This window comes from Grus americana, chromosome 29, assembly GCF_028858705.1.
Source record: "Grus americana isolate bGruAme1 chromosome 29, bGruAme1.mat, whole genome shotgun sequence".
NCBI lineage: Eukaryota > Metazoa > Chordata > Aves > Gruiformes > Gruidae > Grus > Grus americana.
Window position 1 is genome coordinate 1,203,024 of NC_072880.1, and position 20,914 is coordinate 1,223,937.

The following is a 20,914-nucleotide window of genomic DNA, read 5'->3' on the forward strand; positions in this document are numbered from 1 at the left end:
GGCTGGGTTTGGCGATTAACTAGGCGGCCTGCCGAGCGGGGCGGGGAAACGGCTCGGGGAGGGCGGCGGGGAGCGCCGGGAGCTGTAGTCCGGGCAGGCGGCCCGGGGAGGGGACTCGGGCCCGTCACAGCCGGGAGCTGACAGCAGGCCCCGGAGAGGCCCACAGAGGGGGGCTGGGGCAGGCCCCCTCCAGCCGCCCCTGCGCCCTACAGCCCTCCCTAGGAATCCCTCGGAGCAGGCCGCACCGAGCCAGCCCCTCCTGGGCCCACGGCTCGGCCCTTCGAGGGAGGTTTTGGGCGAAGGCCTGGGCCCCTCGCCGCCTCCAGCCGGGCCAGGCCGCACTTTACCTCAGGGCCTGGCCGGGCCTGACTAGGCCTGGCCCGGTCAGATCAGGCCTTGTCAGACCAGACCAGGCCAGGCCTAACCTTGCCCCTAACCCCTCCCCATCCCGTCCCGGCTCCTCAAGACCTTCCCGCCCCCCGCCTTCCTTCGGCACCTCCCGCCCCCGCTCCCCCGCCATGGCAGGTCCGGGGCACGCCGGGAGCGGTGGTCCGGCCGGGCGGCCGCGCAGACTACATTTCCCGTGGTGCCGTGCGGCGGGACGCGCTGGGAGACGGGCGGGGTGAGGCGCGCGGGGCACGCCGGGAGTTGTAGTCCGGCGGCGCTGAGGCGCGGGGAGGGGGGGCGCTGCCGGCAGCCATTATCTGGGAGCGCGGCAGCGCCGGGCACGGAGCCGGGCGTTGGGCTGCTTCGCCGCCTCTCCGAGCCCGCAGCCTTACCGCTGCGCGGGGGTGGGGCCGCCATGGTGGCTTAGCCTCGCCCCCGCCCTCCCCTTCCTCCCCGCTACGGTCGCTGAAGGCGCGGCGGCGGCGCGGCCTAGCCGGGAGGGCGGATCCTCGGCCTCGCGTAGCGGCTCCTGCCCGCGGAGGGCCGCCCTCCTCGGGGGGCCATGTCCCTGGTGGCCTATGCTAGCAGCGAAGAGGAGAGCGATGCGGAGGAGGCCGCGGGCGAGGAGGAGGAAGCCGCCGCTCCGTCTCCTGCCGCAGCCCAGCAGCCCCCGGCCCGGGGGCTCTTCGCCGCCTTGCCTCCCCCCAAAGCCCCCGTGATGCCCCCGCTGCCCCCGCCTCACCAGCCGCTGGGCAGCGGCTTCCCCTTGCTGCCGCCGCCACACGGCGGGCCGCCCCCTCCTTTCCTTATGGGCCCCCCGCCTGGCATGAGGGGCTTCAGCACCCCTCCGCCGGGCATGAGCCCGGCCCAGGCCTCGGCCGTCAGCCTGCCCGAGCCGGCCGCCAGCGGGAACGGGAGCGGGGAGCAGACCAGGCTGGGGGGTCTCCTCCTGCCTCCCCCGAGGAACGCAGCTACCACGACCGCTGCCTCTACCCTCAACCTGCCCCCTCCTGTCTCGGCCTCTGCTGCTCTGCCCGGGGCTGGGGTAGATTTGAGCCTCCCCAAGCCAAAGAAGAGGACAGAGCCGGTGCGGATCACGGCGCCTGAGTTGCACAAGGGAGATGTGAGTATGAAACAAACCACCAGCTCTGCTGGGGGGGCCCTGCTCAGGCCCCCCCCCCGAGGAGCGCCTTCGTGCGTGAAATCCTCTCCCCGGAGCAATCCCCCCGTGGATTTGTTTGCCCATAAAGCACAGCGTCTCTTTCCTTGCTCTCTCCCGCCATAATATAGCAAGGTACCAAAACCTCGCCCAGTGCTATCCTTGTGGCATCCATGGGGAGATTTGTCCTGGCTGCCAGCCCTAATCCTAAAGCGCTTTGCAGAATTAAACTGATATAGAAACCTTGTTTATAATCATAATACAGCAAAACCCAGATTATCTGCACCCTTATTTATTACTGAAGTTAATGAGTTGATGAGGTGGAGCTGTATGGCCTTGCTTGGGGGCATCCCAAAAAAGTCTCTTCCTTTGTTTGCTGCGCAATTGATGTTTTTTCCTGTCAATGTATTGCTTATTTATCTAAAGGCTTCAGGTGTCCTCTAGACTTTTAGGTAATCATTTCCCTCTTAGCTTGTGCTTTTGTGCCCCGTACCTTACGGGGCTCCTGAACGCTGAATACAGACAGCTCTGTGCAAGAGCAGGGAAAAGCAAGTCCCTGCCCTCCTTTTTTTTTCTTTTTTTTCCCTGAGTGTCTATTGATCAGCTTTCCTTCTCTCCCCTCTGCTCTTTCACTCTGGGACAGTACTGTCGTAGACAATCGCATGGCTGCAGCTGTGTCTGGCCTCAGTTGCTGGCTCTGGTGAGACGTGAGTGCCTCTGGCTGTAGGAAGAGTTGAACTGCGAAGCTTAGGGTCATTTCCATGGGGACAGGTAGCTCGAGGAAGAGGTTTGATTGTATGGATTTATAAACAGCATCAATTAATAGTGGTCTGCCAGCATCTTGAGCCTGGGGGAGCTGAAACGAAGTCAGCATGTCTCGCTTTGCTGGAAGAGTGATCTGTGGGGGCACGGGGAGAGCGGGTGAGAGGATCCGGGCTTCCCGGCTGTCCCTAAACCACACTGCTCCTCGCCGATAATCAGCCCGGTTTGGCAAATCCCAGAGCCAGAGCTCCTCATGCCACAGGTCCCAAACACCGGGTGGTGGGATGCGCAGCGTGCCCTTTTAGGCAGACAGAGAGGAATATCCCATTCTCTCATAACCACTTTTTGCTTACTCACTTTCTTGCAGCGCTTTGGAACAGGCACTCCATAATCAAGCAAGTGCTAGGGCTCTTCGCTTCCTCGCTGGTTGTATGGTTACTGAAATAAGCTCAAATGAAAGGAGGTTTGTTCCTCCCGTTTACCTCCCCCTCTATGTTCCGGTGTATCGACTTTGAACTGAAATACTGCAGGTCATCAGTGTCAAGCGAGTGAATGAATGCTGAAGGGAGAAAAAGTACCTTAAAACCAGAGCTGGTCCGAGCAGTTCCCATTCGGGATTCCTGGAAGTCCCTTGACCTGTGACTGATATCCTCGTTTGTTCCCTCTTTCTCCTTAAAATACCTCCTATCCCTTTTGTTTCCACCTCTGGATACGCTCCTGGACAGTCTGCTTTATCTCCTCTCTCCCAAATGCAACATGCGGGTTTTATGGCAACTCTTGACTTGCCTTTATTTATGCATGTTCTGTGTCTTTGTCCTTTTTTATAATTTAGATAGTAAACTGGCAGAAGACCTTGTTTCCTGTAATCTCTTTAAAGTGCTCTGCAAAGCTATAAAACGATAAAGATGTTAAAGGCCTATTCTGTTGCTAGAGACGACCAGACTTTCTACTCAGATTTGAAATGGATATTTAGCAACTCCGACGTTGTTGTGAACAATTCCCTGTTAATCCCCGCAGTGAATTTTTACTCCCTTGCTTTGTGTGGTTTTGTGCTTCCCCTCGATTAACGTAACGTTGTTGTCTGTTGCTTTGAAAGAGAGCGCTGACCTTATGCTCTGCAGCTTGTGTTCTTTGCCTTGCTTTAGGTTTATTTTCCTGTGATTTATTAAAAAAAAAAAAAAAATGCTTGAGCTGTTGAGTCTCTAAATGCTGATTTCTGGCAGGAGCCAAATATGTAAAATCTGAGTTTCTCTGCCCACCCACTCTGCTTTAGAGCAGCATTAAAAAGCTGCCTTGAAAATTTCGAATTTTGGGTTGGCGAATCCTTTTTTTTTTTTTTTTTGTTCCATAAGTTGTGTAAACAAGCTCAAGTTGGAGTTTGGCTGTGGAGGGATTGCTCTTACATGATTTTTTTTTTTAGAGGTGATGCTGCCTTGTTTGCAAAGCTTCAGGTTTTACAGCAGAACGTTGCTTATTTTTCTGCCTCTGCCCAGACGACGGCAGACCCAGCTATCTCTAAATATAGTGGCAAGTACTGTGGTCCTGCTTTCACTGTGGACAGTTTATTTATCTCTTGTAGTAGTAACCAGGGCAGGTTTTTATCTCTCTTTGCCCTGACATAGATGCATCAGCAAGACTGTGAAAAAGAGCTTGACCTCATCTCACTGTTGCTTTTTAGCTTGGCTCTTGGCAGATTTTAAATCCAGATCTGCGTTACCGTGGTTCTTTGGCTGGTTCAACCTGAAAATGAATAAATTGTATAATGGGTGAGCTTTTTTCTTTTATTTTAATATCTGAAGTTGTGCTAAGCTCTGTTTTTCTTTCTCAGTCAGATTCAGAGGAAGATGAACCAGCAAAGAAGAAAAATACTCTTCAGGTAAATACCTAGGATATTTGATGAAACAAGTTTCACAGGAAAGAAGCGTTTGTGACAGATCTTGGGCTCCTGCTGTTGTAAATCAGCCACTCTGATTAGCGCTTTTAGTGTATAAAATTCCTGAAATCCCCTGGGGTGTCCCTTTTTTTTTTGTGTGTGTGTGGCAATTTCATAAATTTAAATCTTGGGAAAATAGGCATTAATTTGGGAAGTTGGCAGATATTTGCAAGTACCACGTTTCCCTTCAAAATCCTACTGGCCTTTTGTGCAAGAAAGCCCTGCAGCGTGTTCGAAGTAGCAAATGATTGTGCTGAGCAATGGGAAACCCATTAATGTTCTTAGACTCGGAGGAGATAATTGGCAGGGAGTCAGGAAAACTGAACAGTCTCACTCATTTCTCTTATTTCTGTGAACTATTTGCCCTGCACAAAACGCACCAGGGACGCGGCGAGGGCTCTGGTTTGTCCGCTTTGCTTCCTCAACCCAAAAACTTGACAGTGAAAGAGACCAATCGGTTACTTTTGCCCTACGCTTTCTCGAGGAAAGCAGGAGAAAATACTTCCGACTCAAAGCCCACTAAGGCCCCGACCTCTTCTTCCAAAACAAAGCCTCTGTCCAAGCCAGCAGTGCCCACAACTCCTTCTCCATCCGCTATCAAAGCTGCTGCAAAGAGTGCTGCCCTGCAGGTAACCAAGCAGATCACGCAGGAAGAGGACGACAGCGACGAAGAGGTCGAGCCAGAGAACTACTTCTCCTTGTCTGACAGGAGCGAGCCCAGCGTCATGGGTGCCGAGACGTACATGTACTCTGGCACGGTGGTGTCGGAGGACCCACCGCCCGGGACGGAGACAGAGCCCCAATTCCAGGACGCTGCTGCTAACGCCCCTCTGGAGTTCAAGACAGGCGCGGGCTCCAGCGGTGCTCAGCACAGCTGGGCGCCCAAACCCGGAGAAGACTACGGCAGCCAGCCGTACAACCAATTCCCTGCCTACAGCGAGGCCGGCGTGGCTGGTGCATATTATCAGGTGGGTTCACGGCCTGGGAGGTCTGAAAAGGGGTTCTCGGACGAGGAGCTCCGAATTAGTTCCTGGACCAGGCTGCAGGTTGTGGGAATGTAACCCGTCTGAGCTAGCTGGGACACAAGGAGCAGAGATCCGCAGCACTTAGCGCAACAGGATTCCTCTGGCACGAGAGCTGTAGATGCTCTTTGCAGGATAAATGTTTAATAGCTGCACTCATTTTAAAATACCCCTGTGCAACTGCCCCCGTTGTTGTCAGGGTGCGGAATCGGGGCTCGCCAGAGCTGGTGTCTGAAGCCAGGTTGTTTCTAGTAATTCAGTAAATTATTTGTTGTTGAGTACCCCTGAAAAAAAAAAAAAATGCCCTGTACTCTTCAGTAGTGCCAAAGTAATGAGATGTGATTAATGACTACTTTGGTCAGTCCTGGGAGGAGGTACGCGTGGAACGTACTGTACTCCCCGGAGGCTGTGTGAAATCCCTCTAGGTGAAAAAGCAGCAGCTCAGGGGCTGAGGTATGCGATTCAGCGCTCTGTCAGGGGGGCTTCGTGTACAGTTGCTCCAGGATCGATCTTGCTTCGCTGTCATCACAAACTGGTTTTCCTTTTGCCGACAGGATTACTACAGCGGCGGGTACTACCAGGAGATGGAACCAGCCCAGGCGCCGCCACAGGAGATGAGCACCGACTCCTCCTTCATAGATGACGAAGCGGTTGGCACTTTACTCTTTCTCCCGCTGCGGAATTTGGGTTTAAGCTCTGCTAGGATGTAGGGACCTGCTTGGGCAGCCACGGACCTGTGCTTTGTGGGGTCTAGCGCTGTTTTGTGGACACGTGCGGTGTCCTCCCAGCAGTCTGTTGGGCTACTGCTCCAGACGGGTTTGCTTGACAAATTTGTTATTTCCACCAAGCCCAGTCTCATTCTCGTGAGGGGTTTCTAGGGCAGACGACATGCGTAGGGCGAAGATGTTGCTTCGCAGTGCATCCTCTAGCACAGTGGTGAACTCCTCGCTTATTTAAAAGGCTCAAAACCTGGTTAAAACCCCCCTTTCCCACTGTTGATCTAATCTAGAAACCGCCAGCCTCGTTAGCTGAGCCAGTCGGTGCTGCAGAAGACAGTTGCCTGTCTGGTGCTCGCTTCCTTCGGGGGGCCTCTTTGCTTTGGAGGTGGATTTGTGTTACAGGAGGCGGATGTGTTGGCAGCAAAACTTCCGGTGCCTCCCTAGCACTTAAAACGAGAGACTTGGGAGTCCGAGGGTCTTCTCCTGAGCGAGACTGAAAGCAAGAGTAAATGCTGTTTTAAATGCGTGGGAAATGAGATTATAACCTTCATGCAAAGTAGTTTAAGATATTATGATCTATAGCAATGCACAATTCTCATAAAGAAAAAATATCCTGGTTGGAAAGATGTTTGTTGATGTGGCCTGTGCCATGCTTGGGGAGAAGGCTCAGACCCCATCCACCTTCACTTGTTTCAGGTTAGTGTTGGTGTGCGACGTGCCTGTGTAACTCCGTTTGGGTTTATTCCTTTTCTTTCAGTTCAAACGTCTGCAAGGCAAGCGGAATCGAGGGAGGGAAGAGATCAACTTTGTGGATATCAAAGGTGACGATCAGCTGAGTGGAGCCCAGCAGTGGCTGACCAAATCCTTGACAGAGGAGAAGACCATGAAGTCGTTCAGCAAGGTACGGGCAGGAAGGGAGGAGTGCTGGCTGGGGCTTTGGAGTTCAGTTCCCGTGTCGGCCACAGCCAGAGCTGTATTAGATGCTATGCAGTCACCAGGGTGAGGGGACAGGGACACTCGTTGTGTGTTGTATAAATAATCACACACGAGAGACCAGCAGAGCTTCTCAAAACACAGTCCCAGCGTGCAGGTGGTAAAGACCAGCCAGGAACTGCTTCAGCCTAATGAATCTGCCCAGAGCCATTTCATATGAAACAAATGGTTCTTGAAAAGGCTTTGTGCAAGCTCCTGTCTGGGTCAGGAACTGGCTTAACAGTTCACCCGTTTTTGCTTTCTAGAAAAAAGGAGATCAGCCCACAGGACAGCAAAGGAGAAAACACCAGATCACGTACCTGATCCATCAGGTGAGTGCCCTCCCTCCGGCGTGGGAACCGATGCAGGCAGAATTGCGAGGCAGGGCTGCCAGACTGCTCTTTCAGCCTGACTAAGAGCTCCCCGAGCCCCGGGTGAGACCCACAGCGGCTCGGACGGGGACAGAGGCGGCTGCGCTGCCGGAGTCTCCTGGCCGCCGCCTGCCCAAACAGCCTCGTGGCAGCAGCACCTTGGCCCCGAGGGTGTCATGGCACTGAGCTTCTAGGTTGCTTTTTGCTTTGCTTCACCCTTCCCCTCCCGGCCAGCTCCGGCGCGTGCGTGGTGGCGTGTGTTACGAGACTCTCTGCTTCCTGTCTTACCTCTGCACCGCTGCCGTGTGGCTGGTAGGCGGCTGCTGAGACCTTCCTATGAGAGAAGCTGTGTTTTGGCATGAATGAAATGCCTGTGCGTCCCAATTAATTCGGGCCTCTGTCAAGATAACGGTGCTGACTCCTGTAACGAGGCTTCTGGCTGAAGTGCTCTGTAATCCCAGTCAGCAGGGGCAGAGGAGGGTGAAATACTACTGAGGCGGTGAGCAGCACCCCTGATGTTAATCCTCTCGATTTCTGCAGGCGAAGGAAAGAGAACTGGAACTGAAAAACACATGGTCTGAAAACAAGCTCAGCCGCCGTCAGACTCAAGCCAAATACGGATTCTAACACCTCTGGCCCGCTTCTTGGCTGTTGTCCCAGGTGACCTCCTGTGTCAGACTTCTCCTGACCTTCTGGAGATCAACCGGGCCCCATGTAGAGCATGGTCTGCTCAGTGGGCGGGAGGACACTGCACTCCCCTGCCTGTCAGGAGAAAGGTTCAACGCAAACCGGTCCTGAAACTCCACCTGTAATCTTTCCCCTCCCTCCTTATAAACGATGATGTGGAAGGTTCAAAATCAAGTCTGTTTTGTACAACTGATGGCCGTCCCAAGGCAGCCGCAGGAGAGGTGCCTGGTGCAGGGCTTGGAGCTTTTGTCCTCTAGGTACGGGGCCTATTCCTCCTCCGACGTAGCCTCGCCACTGGAACCTTAGGCAGACTCTCAATAAACTTCCAATTCCCACTTTGCTCCTTTCTTGGACTCGCTGTGCGTTGAGAGTGTAATTTTTCTTTCTAAAAGACAGTGAGTTTCAAGAGCAAGCCTGGCTTTTTTTCTTTTTGTCCTTTTATTTGAGAGATCCTCATGGCTGCTTACTCCTGTCCGAGTAAACCCAGTGCTCCTTTCACGCAAATGATTTTGATATCTGTTTTTGTTGTGTTTTTTTTTTTTTTTTAAAGTGTGGTTAAGTTAGTGTTTTTGTTCTCAGCTCTGCCAGCCTGTATGTCTTGAATTGTGCTGAGGGGAAACTCCTTTACAGGTCAGAGCTTGCAATAGAAGTGAAAACGCCCTGAGCGTGGAACGCACAAAAACCAGTGAGGATCTTTCGCCCAGCATGAGGCTGCTGAGGGCTTTTGGATAGACGTGATCGCTGTGTGTATGTACGTTTCTCTTCCTTTTTCTCCCCTCTTTCCCCTGACCCGAGGCTACGGCGCGGTACCAGGCTGCTCTCCAGGCTTGCTGACCCGAGTGCGCACGGCACGGTGCAGTGCGGCTGGCAGCGAGCTCGGCAAGGGAAGGAGCAGTATTTCCTCTGAGCAGATGCAGATGAAAGCTGCCAACTGTACATTTTATTTTATTTTTTTTCCAGCTTGTTTGTATCAATTCTGTTTCAATTGAGTGCTAACTTTACCCTCCTGGCTGGGAAGAGGAGACTGTGTCCGGCCTTAACTTTTTAAAATGGAATCTTTCTTTTCGTTAAAGGTATTAGGTCTAAGTGATACGACCGCAAATCATGCGCAGCCTTGCTGGCCAGATCCGTGTATCTTTAGCCAAATCTCTGTGGCCTCGCTGAGTTTGTTGTTCACCAAAGTCCGTGATGCCGAAGGGAACAGAGAGCTGGGCTGGTTATTTAACTTACGTTCCCGCCACGAAGGGTTATATTTGTTGTAACCGCAGCTAAACCAGCTAATATTTGTTATTCCATTTAGAAAAACTCCCAAGAGGTGGTTTTTCTCCCACGTTACCTGTTAAAAACAAGCAAACCAACCCCCATGAATGAAGTCTTTTCTTAGGATATTTTAAAATAACCTGATTTCTAGTTTAGTTCCCTGGATGTTTTAGTACTTTGCAGAGCCCATTTTGAGTATTTGAATGACCAGAATAAAGTTACTGTTGAGTAATTTATTCATATCTTATATGTACAGTCATGAAATCCTCTGAAAAGAGATTTGATAAAAGGAATAAACTTTTAAACGAACCGAACTACACGTTTCCATTGCGAGGTGCTCAACTCCAGGCGTTGCTTTTCCTCCCTGCCGCTGAGGCTGAAGCACCTTCACAGCAGCCTGTGTTTCAGGAGCAATTTATTTGCAGAGCAGATGTTGTTACACAATCGGTGACGAAACGCTTGTCCGAGGGAGTTTGCTACACGCAGCCTGTCCGGGGTATGAACCCCAGCAGCGGGTTTTACTCACCGCCGTGGGTTCAGCTGTTAAAAACATCGAGCCTTGTCCTCGGCGGTGGCACTTGGAGGGCGGTGCTGGAGGGCTTTGCCGCAGCTTTGGAGGCAGTTCTGTCCTCCGGCGGACTGTGTGCTCCCAGACTCTTCTTTAGCGGCTTTCGTGGGATTGTGGAGTCCTGGAGCGAGCCGAGAGGCTGAGGCTCATGGGTTCCCCTTTTCTTTTTTCCATTTTGGTGTGTAATGGCTCATTTTTAGCACTAGAGGGGAGTTATGAGGACGGGAATGGTGTCTGATTCGCGCTCTGATTTTAGCCATTTAAGAGCAACAAACTATAGGCTTGTGAAAAGTGAAAGAGAACAGCTACAACCCCGCAGCCCTCCTTTCCCCTCCCTGTCTCAAAGCTCTGACACATCTCATCTGCTCCGTTTAAGGCTGGCTGCGCCGACTCTGCTGTTAGTGTGGCGTTGGCTCGGTGTCGTTTCGGACAAAAGGACGAGGCCAGGGTTTTGCACGGCGCTGGGCAGCACCAGGGGTTGTGTCACTGACCTGGTGGCTGAATTTGGTGCTCGGGTTTGGTGTTATCCTGTGTTTTGTGGCTTGGAGGTGTCAGCGGCCAGGCTGCGGTATTGTTCCGGCTTGTGGCCAACTTAATATCTGATTCTGGATGCACCAGCTGTGCCTGAAACCCGTCTGGTTTTACTGTAATAGCCTTTTCCGCCCTCATTCTATGAATAGAAATATCTTTCCGAATGTGTTTCAAGATAAATTAAATCTGTTTCTCCTCTTAACTCTCTCGCAGGGCTTGGGAAGCAGGCTGTCGTGTCGGGAAGGGCGTGGGAATCCTGGGGCGGAGCGGATTGGTATCGCCAGTGCTGGTTGTCTGCGGAGGGGCCAGCTGCAGCCTCGGACCTCTCCTCCCCAGGTTCAAGGTGAAGGAGCCCGAGAGCTTTCCTGAGCCCGGGTCTTGTCAGACCTTACCTGGGTGGGTGGCTCAGAGACGGTCTCCAGAAAGCTGCTCGTAAATGTTCTCGGGGCTCTCCTGCCCTGCCGCAGTCGTGGCTCGCTTTGTGCCGCTCGTCCTCCGGCTGCCAACGGGATTGTCGAACTCCAGCCGAGGGTTCGTCGTCGTGCCCTGAGGAACCTGCAGGGAGAGGTGAAGGGAAACGGGGGCGAGATTGTGCCGTGTTGGGTGGAGGTTTGACTTGAGAGCCGGGACGTGATTGAAAGTCGGTCCTTCCCCCTCCCAGCCTTCAACTTTGCTCCCACTTCGGCTGTGAGTTGGGGACCATCGCTCCAGTGTGGAGCCGTGGGCAGGGGCCCCCCTTTTCCCTCCTTGACCCTGATATGGAGTGAACCCCGACATCGCGCTGGGGCTGAGCAGCTCTAGAAGGGGACGTGCTGTGGGGAACGTACCTCCGCGGCCGGGCCGGAGCCTCCTCTCTCCTTCCTGACTGCGGTGGGAGCAGCCGGGAGCTGCCGCTTCTTGGAGGCCTGGCTGGACGCGCTGCGGAAGAGCTGACGATGAGCGCGGGGTTTGGGGGGCAGCGTGGAGAAGGCTCCTCGGACCCCCCCAGGGAGAGGGGTGGGCAGGTCCTGCCGGGCCACCGCCACCTCGGAGTAGACGTTCTCCTCGGAGCTGGGGCTGGAGCCCCGTCCCGTGGCGTAGAAGGGGATGGGCTCTTCCACCTCGTAGTAGGCGGAGGGGCTGGGTGCGATGCCCTCGTGGGGCTCGGCGTAGACGTGGAAGCACATGAGCTGCTGGTACTTGGGGTCAGCCGACTGGGGCTGCGCGGGGGGCTCAGGGAGGACGGCTTCTTTGTGCACCTGAGCGTAGGGACCTTCGGGAGCTGCTCCGCTGCCGGAGGGGCTGTGCGGCCCCTGAGCCGCCGCCAAGGAGCTGGCCTTGGCTGGGAGCGGTGGGGGGATGCTGGCAGCCTGTGGAAGAGATGGGACAGGTCGGAGGTGAGGGCTGGAAGCGGTTCCAGCGTGGATCTGTGGCAGCTGGGGCTGCGTCCGTCATCCCAGCTGCGTCCCTCTGCCTTGCGAGAGCTTTGGCCAGGCTGCGGCTTCTGTCCCCTCCCCTCTGCCCTGCCGTTACCTCCCTGGAGGAGCCTTCCTCCGGCGGGGGGGCTGTGGCTGCCTGCCTGGCTCCTGGGGGCCCCCTGGACACAATGCTGTACGCCAGGAGGTTTGCCGGTGCTTCGCTCGATGGGGAACGTGCAGCGTCGCTGCCGGCTGGGCACCGCGTCCCTCCTTGGGGCTCATCTTCCTGTGATGGGGGAGAGAGACGAGGAGGTGTGTGTGCACTTGGGGCAGACCCCCCCGGGCGCTGGTCCCACTTCAGGTGTGCTGCCCGTGGTTTGGCTCCTCGCTCCTGGCCAGGACACTGTACGATGGCCCGGGTGGCTCCGGTGCCAGCCCTGGCTTTGATTTTGCCCAGCCACAATGCTTTGGAAAATCCCCCCACCCATCCGTATGGCAGGAATAACTCCACTTTTGCGGCTGCGGGGGCCGGCTCCTCACCCGTCTGCACGGCACGGTCAGGAACTCGTGGTACGGCATGATGGGGGCCGCGGCGTAGTGCCGCAGCAGGTCGGTCAGCTCGGTGTGGGCGCTCTGCTCCCCCAGGATCACGTACCGCCCGTCCGGCCACTGGTCCAGGACAAAGTGCCGGCAGCGCTCCCTGCCCCTGGGGGGAGAGGGGACGGGCTTGGCACAGCGGGCAGGAAGGGGACCGAGCGCCTCAGTCCCTCAGACAGGGCTGGGGGGTCCCTCACCTGTACGACAGGACGAAGCCCACGGTGCTCTCGCTGAAGCGCACCAGGAAGCAGCCGGAGGGCTGATCCTGCAGCAGCTGCTCCGTCTCCCTGTGGGAAGGGGCCCAGAGCCGCTTGCCCTCACCCCTTTCGTGGGGTCCGGGGCTCCAGCTCCCTCTTTCAGAGCTGGGGATGCTGAAGGGATCACCCCCTCCTCCGCCTCTGCTCCCCCCATGCTCACCTCCGGCTGATGAAGCCATGGAACCAGGTCGGGAGCTCACCCTTGGCCCCCAGCCTCCTGGCTTGCGTCTGCTCAAACCACAGCCTGGTCTGGGCACGCAGGGCCACCAGCTCTGGCCGCGGGTCCCCCTCTGGCAGGGACCAGCCTGGCAGAGCCGCCCCGGAGCCTCGTGGAACCTGGAGGGAAGGGGAGAGCGGCCGGGGGCTCGGACGTGCCCCAAGGATGCTCTGCTCCCTCCACAGGGCTCCTAATGCAGCCCGGGAGGTTGAGATCCCCATGGGTGTGCGAGCTTGGGGGTGCTGGGGCAGATGGCCCCTTCGCAGCCCCATGTCCTACCCTGCCGTGCGTGTCGTGGTGGCCCTGGGGCTGGACCGGGGTCAGGACGGGTGCTGGCTTGGTGCTGGCCGTGTTGTTCTCGCTGATGGGTTTGAAGGTGCTGAAGAGGGGGCGGTCATCATCCATGGGGTCCTCTGTCCCAGGGAGGGGGGAGAAACGGGCTCAGGGCAGCGCAGCGTCCCTCGGGGCCCCGAGCTGCCCACGTGGTCCACTGCTGCTGCCCATGTGCCACGGGGCTGTGGGGGGGTTCCATGGCCCCCCGCAAGCGCTGCTCTTGCCCACAGCCCGGGCAAGCGGCACCTTTGCCCAGTGCCCCCCATCCTAGGGCTCATCACCCCGCGTCTCCCCAGGGACATCGCCCTGTGCCCGCGGGGCAAGAGGTGACGATGACCCCGGGGACCGATGAGCTGGGGTGGAGGAGAGGGGAAGGCAAAAGTCCCCCCGAAAGTCCCCGGGGTGCCAGGTCAGTCCCAGGAAGGGGAGCGAGGTGGCAGGCGCAGGACTGCGTGCGGCCGCCAAGGGACCCCGAGCTCGGCCCCGAGCCACCAACGCTCGGCAAAACAATGTTAATCCCCAGCAGATGCTTGAGGGGGTGGAAGATGCCGGGGCTGGTTCGATCCGGGAGGCAAAGCTGAGTCAGAGGAGCCGGTCGAGGCTCGTCCGAGAGCAGGGGGATGCAGCTGGTGGCGGGGGGGGACGGGGAGAGCTGGGGGGGGACGCGGCACCTCGTCTGTACCTTGAACCGGCTGCCCCAGCGGGCAGGGGCAGGCAGGGAAGTTGCTGACAAAGCAAAACAAAACAACCCAAACCCCAGCGACCCAACGTGGGCAATGCCAGGGAGGCGAATTGGGGTCGGGTCCTGCCTGGGCATGGCCAGGCCACCACCGCTGTCCCCAGTGTGCAGCGCATCCCCAGCCAGGCGGGGGTCCCGGGCGGAGGTGGGGGGGCTCGTCCCTGCTCCCCTGCCCCAGCACTTCAGCCTCGGAGAGGCGGCTCGGGGGACTTTGCTCCCCAGGGTGGGATGTGCTGCTTAAACCCCGTGCTCCTGGGGTGAGAATGGGTCAAATCGGGCTTGAAACGGGGTGAAGCCTGGCTTTGCTCCGTGAGACCTTTCTGAGCTGGATTTCCCCCTTCGAAGGGGGTACGACCTGGCCGGGGTGGGCAGGGGTCCCCGCTCCTCCTATCCGCACCCCCTTGTCCTCTGCCCCTTCTCCATCACGCCTTTGGACGGGGAGATCATCCCCACGTCACCCGGTGCTTGCCCGTCCCGAGTCTCCCAGCTCGGGGTTTGCTCCTCGGCATTTTTCCTCCCGTCCCGGCACCAGTACAACCCCGGAGAGACCCCAGCCCCGATCCCCCCAGCCCAGCCCCCTACCTCTGCCCGGCCACGCTGGGCCCTGGGGGTCCATGGCCAGAGCCGATGGGACGGGCAGGGCAGGCAGCGCTGCTGCCTTGCCTGCTCTCGCGCCACCGCTGCCTGCAAAGGGCAGGAAGCGGCAACTGAAGCCGCAAGAGTCTTTGTGTGAGGGGGAGACGTCATGGGAAGGTGGCACTGGGGTGACACGCAGGTGTCACCGGGACCCTCGGCACAGCCTGGGCCGTGGCACATCCCCCCTGCAAAGGGCTTTTTGTTCCTCCCATCCGCATCCCAGAGCGGTCGGCCCAGGCTCGTGCCACGAGCTGGATTCGGTTCCTGGCACGGTGGGATCCAGCACCTCATGCTTCGGCCGCAGTGTCCTTGTCCCCACCGGCTGCCAGAGCCGGGCACATCCCGGGCCGTGCTGGGGGCATCGGCACGGCAAACGGCGGGGAGCCCGGCTGGGAAACGCAGCAGCTGAGCTGCCGGCACCGCCGCATGCCAGCCGCAGCTCTCCGTCCCGGCGGTGCCAGGCTCCGGCTGGCCCCGTGGCGAGAGCAGTGCCAGCCCGGCTGCGCCCCAGAGGCTGCAGGAATTAGGGCTGGGGCCGGCTCATCCATCGCGCCGGGACAGGGACGGGGTGCACCGGGCAGCGGCTTTGCAAGCCCCGGGGTGCAGATGGTGCCCGGTGCCTCCTGGCACGCGGTGCTGTGCCAGCCCCGGCTCTCTCCACCTTAAGAAACCCGTCCCTCCCTGCTACCTTCACACCCTCCGCTCCGCTTCCCCTCCGGCAGCCGCCGTACAATATTTTTATCTGTCAGCCAGGTTTCCTGTTTGCAAGCCTCACGCTTACGGGCGTCGAGCGACCGGGGGACGTCGGCGAGGGGGACATCATTGGCCGCTCGCGGCTCGTCCCACCGGCTCCTGGCTGCTCCTCAAGGAGCCGAGGTGCTGGAAACGCCGGGAATTGCCCCTAAAAGGCCTTTTCCAGCTCCTCTCCGCAGCTGGCTACCAGGACGGCGTGGGGAGATTTCTCAAGAGACCTGGGAAGGAGAAACGCGAAAGGCTTCGCTGCTGCCGAGCCGCAGCCGGCCGGCGGCCAGGCCCTGCCCCAGCTCCCTGGGAAACGCCGGCACTTCGAGGAAGAGCCTGGCACCGCCGGGGTTTGCCGGAGGAAGGCTGGAGCTGGGCGCGGTGGTGCCGGGGGTGTGGACCCTCATAGAGAGGTAAGGGGTGCTGGCTTCCCCCCAACACCCGGCACACTGGGATCGGGGTCCGGCCCACTGCACGTAGGGGTTTGCATCAGGACCGGCTGCGGGGGGGGGTTGAGGGAGGTTTTGGGGTCCTGTGGTGCTTTTTGGCAGCTGGGGCTGCTGCCACCTGCGAGGTCGTTTCCCCGGGAGCCCGTTTCTGCCCGGCCGGTGCCGGGGCGTTTGCTCTGTGCAGCCGCCCAGCCCAGCGCCGGTACGCGGCTGAAGCCAGACCGGTTTTCTCGGCAGCGGGATGTGGTGGGGCGAGACGCGGCCCCCGCAGGTCCAGCCCTTGCTGCCGTCACTGCGGTGGCGCGGGGGCCCCCCCTGCCTCAGTTTCCCTCCCTACAACAGCAATTCGGTGCAGGGGGACTGTCCAGCAAGGGACAGGGTGGGGGGATCGGCCGCTCGTGTCCATCCCCAGGGGACAAACGGACACGCCGTGACCTCAGGCGACGTGTTGGACCCCGTGGCCGTGTCACGTGCAGGGGACGGTGGCCCCGCTCCAGCCACGGCCGCCCCCACGCACGTACCAGCCCGGGGACCGGCCGGCTCCGCGCGGTGCCTGGCTGGGTGCCCCCCCCCCCCCCCAAACCCCGGGGGTGGCACAGGACCGTCACCATGGGCAGCAGCCGTCCCCCTGTCCTGCCAGCCGGGAGCGAGGGAGAGTGCGACTGGGTGCGGAGGAAGGCTCGGGAGGGTAAGGGGGGCACCGCCGGGCTGGGAGCAGGGGTGAGCGAGGGGGGGACTGGGCTTGGGGACCGCTCGCCGTCCCTCCGGGCCACCATGGGGGGGACACGAGGGGTCCCGGCCCCCGTTTGGTGCAAACACTGGTGCAGCACAACCCCGTGGGGACGGGGACGCGTCGGCAGGATGCGTGCGACCGGTGTGGTGTGGGACGGTCCCTGGGGGGGCTCGAATCCCCCCAGGAGCGGGGGGAGCAAACCCCTCACGGCGGGTGCACCCCAGCTTTGGGATGGGAGATCCCGGCGTGCCGAGCGCAGGTAAAGCCGAACCGGGTGGCTGGGGGGGGGCCGACGTCTCGGAGTCTCGTGTTCCCTTATCGAGCCGTTTTTTCCTGCGGGAAGGACCCCACCTCTGGCCGACATCCCTGTCCGTGTCCCTTTCCCGGTGACCTTGAACCCTGCAGCCCACGCCGGCCCAGGAAACTTCCCGCTCCCAGGGACGCGGCGCTGGGGACATCGAGGCGGCCTCAGGACCGGGGCTCAGCGCCCGCGGTCCCCGCTTCTCCGTAACCCTGCAGAGCCGCTGGCCCCGGCTGCCCTGACTGCTGGAGCAGCGCCAGCCCCATCTTACAGCTGGGGAAACTGAGGCACGGCGGGTCAGGCCCTGGTGTTTGCCTGCTGCCGCATGAGCCAGCGGCCAAAAGAGGCTTGTGGCTTGGAGCTGCTGGGGGTGAGAGCCGGCCCCCCGCCCCCCCGCCTTAGTGGGTACTGTCCATCAGTGTGATGAGTTGCGGGGACTCAGCCAGGACCGCACGGTGCAGGCAGGGCACTGGCCCAGCAGAGCCCTCCGTGGGGCTACACTGTCGTGTCCCCCCCCCCCAAACACCCTGTCCCCTCACCCCCTGCCTTCTTGTCTTTGCAGTGATGGCCGAGGGTGGCCGGGCCGGGGTCCTGGCTGGGAGGGGGCTGGGGGCCGCTCCTGACAGCACCCAGGTGAGCCACGGCCGAGGGGCTGCGTGTGTGGGGTCTCCTGCCGGGGGGGGCTGCGGGGGACGATCAGGTGGGACTCTCGCAGATGAGCTCATGGAGATGGGTTTGTCCACTATTAATCCCCTTTTTAAGGAAAAAAACCCAAACAGCAACGTTAGTTTTTTCTCCCCATTTTGCACCCCCCAATCCTCCCCAGTGCAGCGAGGGACACGGGGGCTGGCGTGACCCCCCCCCTCCCTGCCTGCCCCTGCCTGATTTCTGAGCCCGCTGGGCTGCTCCTGCCCGCCCTGATCAAGGGACGAAGGTCTCCAAATTTCCACGTGCCGGAGAATTTAGTGGGAACCAGGCGAGCCGGCCAGTGCCCGAGCTCAGCCGCGGTATCAGACACCAGAGAATCCCCTCTAGTCCGTGCCGGGGAGGGGGGTTGCGGTGCTCTCTGCGGGATGGGGGTCCCTGCGCGGGGCAGATCCGGCACATCACGTGAGCGGGGTCCCGGTGCGTGTCTCCCCCCCCGTCCCCGCAGGGTACGGCCGGCCCCGGCAGCGAGGGGCTGGCGGCCGCCCTCAGTCCCGGCAACGTGGAGGACCTGTACGAGCTGCTGGAGAAGCTGGGCAGGTGAGCAGGGTGCAGGCAGGACCCCGGGGTGCAGGCAGGACCCCAGGGTGCAGGCAGGACCACCGGGTCCCTGGACGCAGCCGGCCACCTGGGTTCTCCCCCTGATATTGGGGCGGGGGGAGCAGCCCGGTCGTGCCCCAGCTCGGCTTCTCGCCGCAGCGGGCACTTCGGCGTGGTGAAGCGATGCCGGGAACGCAGCACCGGCGCTTTCTACGCCGCCAAATTCGTGAAGGTGCGGCGATGCCGGAGCAGCCGCCTGGGACTGGAGCGGGCGCAGGTGGAGCGGGAAGTCGCCATCCTCCGCCAGCTCGACCACCCCAACATCATGCGGCTGCACGACCTCTTCGCCAGCAGAGCCGAGGTGGTGCTCATCCTGGAGCTGTGAGTTGGGGGGTCCCGGGGCGGGGGAACCCCCTTTTTTGTGCCGTGTGTTGGGGGTGGCCGAGCTCGCCCCATCCTCGCGCAGGATCGGCGGCGGGGAGCTCTTCGACTTCATCGCGGAGAAGGAGATGCTGTCGGAGGAGGAGGCCATCGAGTTCCTGGGACAGATCCTGCGCGGGGTGCAGTACCTGCACGACCGCCACATCGCCCACTTCGACCTCAAGGTGCCCCCGGGGACCCCCTGTGTTGCTCCTCGGGGGATCTGGGGGCTGCATCCCCCCCCCCCGCCCCACTCCCGCTGGGCAGAGCCCTGGCCGCATCCTGCCCGGCTTCCCGGGATGCTGCCTCCCTCTCCGGCGCGGTGCCTGCCGGCAGATCCCGGCACCCCGTGTCACCCTGCCGTGCCCGGCATTGTCCCCGCAGCCCGAGAACATCATGCTGCAGGAGAAGGACGTCCCCAAACCCCGCATCAAGATCATTGACTTTGGGCTGGCCCAGCGCCTGGAGGACGGCGTCACCTTCAAGAGCCTCTGCGGGACCCCGCAGTACATCGGTACGGGGTGGCGGGTCCCCAGGGGTCCCCCAGCAGCCCCGCTCTGTGGGGCGCAGCCGGGACGCTCTGCGGGGACGTGGCGAAGGGACCCCCGGGGTGGGGATGGGACCCCCCAGCGCAGGTGGCGGCAGGGGTGAGGGGGTGGCCGGGGACGGTGCTGTCCCCTCTAATGTCCCCTCCCCGGCTCTGCTTCGCCCCCAGCTCCCGAAGTGATCAACTACGAGCCGCTGAGCTCCGCGACCGACATGTGGTGAGGAGAGCGGGGACCTGGGGGCGCCGAGCCGAGGCGGGGGGGTGGGTAGGGACCCCCCCCATCCGGGTGCTGCGGGGCACAGGGGGGTGCCCCGGGGAGGGCAGCGCCTGACCCCCGCCTCTGCCTTTCAGGAGCATCGGGGTCATCACCTACATCCTGTGAGTACGGGGCGACGCTCCCCTGCGGCCGGGGGAAACTGAGGCACGGGGACGCTGGGCACTGGGGTGGCTGAGCCGACGCTGTCCCGACTCTCAGCGGCTCCGTCGTGTCCCTGCAGGCTCAGCGGCTTGTCCCCCTTCCAGGGTGAGACCGACGCCGAGACCCTCTCCAACATCGTGGCCGGTGCCTACGAATTTGAGGAGCGCTGCTTCAGCCAGACCTCCGAGATGGCCAAGGACTTCATCCGGCAGCTGCTGGTGAAGGAGCCGGGGTCAGTCTTCATCCTCCCCATCCTCATCCTCATCTCCATCATCCCCTTCTCCATCACCCCCATCCTTGCGGTGGCTGTGTGGGACTGGGACCCCCCACCCCCACAGCCCCCCACATCCCTCTGTGCCGCAGGCAGCGCATGACGGCGGCCGAGTGCCTGGTCCATCCCTGGATCAAGGTGAGAGGGACGGGCTGAGGGGGGGGTGGGGGCCACCCAGACCCCTGTGAGAGGGGTGGGGGGCACGGTGACACCGCTGTGTCCTTGTCCCCGGCAGCCCCTGAGCCAGAAGCAAGCGGCAAACCGGAGCCGTTCCTCCATCAACATGAAAAACTTCCGCAAGTTCAACGCTCGGAGGAAGTGGAAGGTGAAGGGGGTCCCGGCCCTGGGGGGGGGCACACCCAGTAATGGGGTCCCACCACCCCTAGGGTCCCCAAGGAGCTCGGGCTGTGCTCCAGCCCAGGGCTGGTTGCGTTTCGGGGGTCTGCATGGGGGGGGGAACGTAGCGCTGCGGGGGGGGGGATGGGGGCAGGCAGAGGAGGGGAGCGACCCCCCCCCCAGACCCCCCCCCGTCCTCCTGCCCCCCCAGCTCTCCTACAACATGGTGTCCGCCTGCAACCGGCTCTGCCACACGCGGCTGCTCTGCGGCCTGAGGAAGGAGGACGAGGAGCTGGTGAGTGGCCAGGAGCCCCCAGACCCCCCCTCGGCATGGGCTGGGGTGGGGGGAGAAGGGATTTGGGGGGCCTGGTCCCCCAAATGGAGGGGGGGGCTGTGCAGTGGGGGTGTCCCCACCTGGGGTGCCGTCTCTCCTGGGGGGGGGTTTCTCTCTCCTAGGGGGGTCCTATCCCTGGGGGGGGGTCCTGTCTCGGGGGGGGTCCTGTCCCTGCCCTCCAGCCCCCCTGTGCCCCCAGCGCCGCTGCGAGAGCGACCAGGAGGAGGAGGGCAGCCACCCCGTCACGCTGCTGCGCCGGCGGAGAAGCAGCTGCTCCTGAGCCCCCCCTCCATGAGTGGAGACGGGACCCCCCCCTGAGAGCAGCCATCCCACAGGAGGAGCCCTGGGGGCCCCCCCGGTCTCCCCATCCCGGGCGGGGGGGCGGGGAGGAGCAGTGTCCAGCCCCAGTGCTCCCAGTTCCATGGTGCTGGAGGGTCACTGGGGCAGCGGCCCCCCCCCCCCCCCGCACTTTTGCCCCCCCAGGTCTCTGCTGCAGCGGGGCTGGGGGGGACCCTCACCCGTGCTCGGCCCTAGTGCGAGAAATAAACGTCTCCCCCCCTCCATCCTCCCCT

The 20,914-nt window shown here is 60.7% G+C and overlaps 3 protein-coding genes across 12 annotated transcripts; 2 read left to right on the forward strand and 1 right to left on the reverse strand.

Annotated features, from left to right (window-relative positions):
* Nucleotides 1-647: 647 nt before the first annotated feature.
* PRCC (proline rich mitotic checkpoint control factor) lies at nucleotides 648-9,586 on the forward strand. Of its 2 annotated transcripts, XM_054806157.1 has the most exons (8): nucleotides 648-1,510; nucleotides 4,137-4,184; nucleotides 4,625-5,209; nucleotides 5,818-5,913; nucleotides 6,740-6,883; nucleotides 7,221-7,286; nucleotides 7,866-7,985; nucleotides 8,643-9,586. In XM_054806157.1, exons 1-7 carry the CDS (start codon nucleotides 950-952, stop codon nucleotides 7,950-7,952), a joined length of 1,587 nt encoding a protein of 528 aa, XP_054662132.1. In that variant the 5' UTR covers nucleotides 648-949; the 3' UTR covers nucleotides 7,953-7,985; nucleotides 8,643-9,586. The 2 variants fall into 2 exon arrangements, with proteins under 2 accessions (XP_054662132.1, XP_054662131.1); XM_054806156.1 differs by having other exon boundaries at nucleotides 649-1,510; nucleotides 7,866-9,586.
* Nucleotides 9,587-10,528: 942 nt separating this feature from the next.
* Nucleotides 10,529-14,579, reverse strand: SH2D2A (SH2 domain containing 2A). 2 transcript variants are annotated; one of them, XM_054806159.1, is made up of 9 exons: nucleotides 14,494-14,579; nucleotides 13,119-13,252; nucleotides 12,783-12,958; nucleotides 12,563-12,652; nucleotides 12,309-12,474; nucleotides 11,884-12,054; nucleotides 11,199-11,720; nucleotides 10,764-10,926; nucleotides 10,529-10,665 (listed from the first exon to the last, which is right to left on the reverse strand). In XM_054806159.1, the coding sequence occupies exons 1-8, from the start codon at nucleotides 14,525-14,527 to the stop codon at nucleotides 10,777-10,779; spliced, it is 1,443 nt and encodes a 480-aa protein (XP_054662134.1). In that variant the 5' UTR covers nucleotides 14,528-14,579; the 3' UTR covers nucleotides 10,529-10,665; nucleotides 10,764-10,776. The 2 variants fall into 2 exon arrangements, with proteins under 2 accessions (XP_054662134.1, XP_054662133.1); XM_054806158.1 differs by lacking the exon at nucleotides 10,529-10,665 and having other exon boundaries at nucleotides 10,762-10,926.
* Nucleotides 10,668-20,792, forward strand: LOC129197573 (death-associated protein kinase 2-like). Of its 8 annotated transcripts, none has more exons than XM_054806164.1 (14): nucleotides 10,668-10,767; nucleotides 16,814-17,141; nucleotides 17,334-17,404; nucleotides 17,925-18,016; nucleotides 18,176-18,397; nucleotides 18,483-18,621; nucleotides 18,821-18,950; nucleotides 19,152-19,200; nucleotides 19,335-19,361; nucleotides 19,481-19,633; nucleotides 19,765-19,810; nucleotides 19,908-19,997; nucleotides 20,220-20,303; nucleotides 20,542-20,758. In XM_054806164.1, the coding sequence occupies exons 3-14, from the start codon at nucleotides 17,336-17,338 to the stop codon at nucleotides 20,620-20,622; spliced, it is 1,182 nt and encodes a 393-aa protein (XP_054662139.1). In that variant the 5' UTR covers nucleotides 10,668-10,767; nucleotides 16,814-17,141; nucleotides 17,334-17,335; the 3' UTR covers nucleotides 20,623-20,758. The 8 variants fall into 8 exon arrangements, with proteins under 8 accessions (XP_054662139.1, XP_054662141.1, XP_054662138.1 ...); XM_054806163.1 differs by lacking the exon at nucleotides 10,668-10,767 and adding an exon at nucleotides 15,349-15,701; XM_054806165.1 differs by lacking the exon at nucleotides 10,668-10,767 and adding an exon at nucleotides 15,349-15,701 and having other exon boundaries at nucleotides 16,876-17,141.
* Nucleotides 20,793-20,914: the final 122 nt, after the last annotated feature.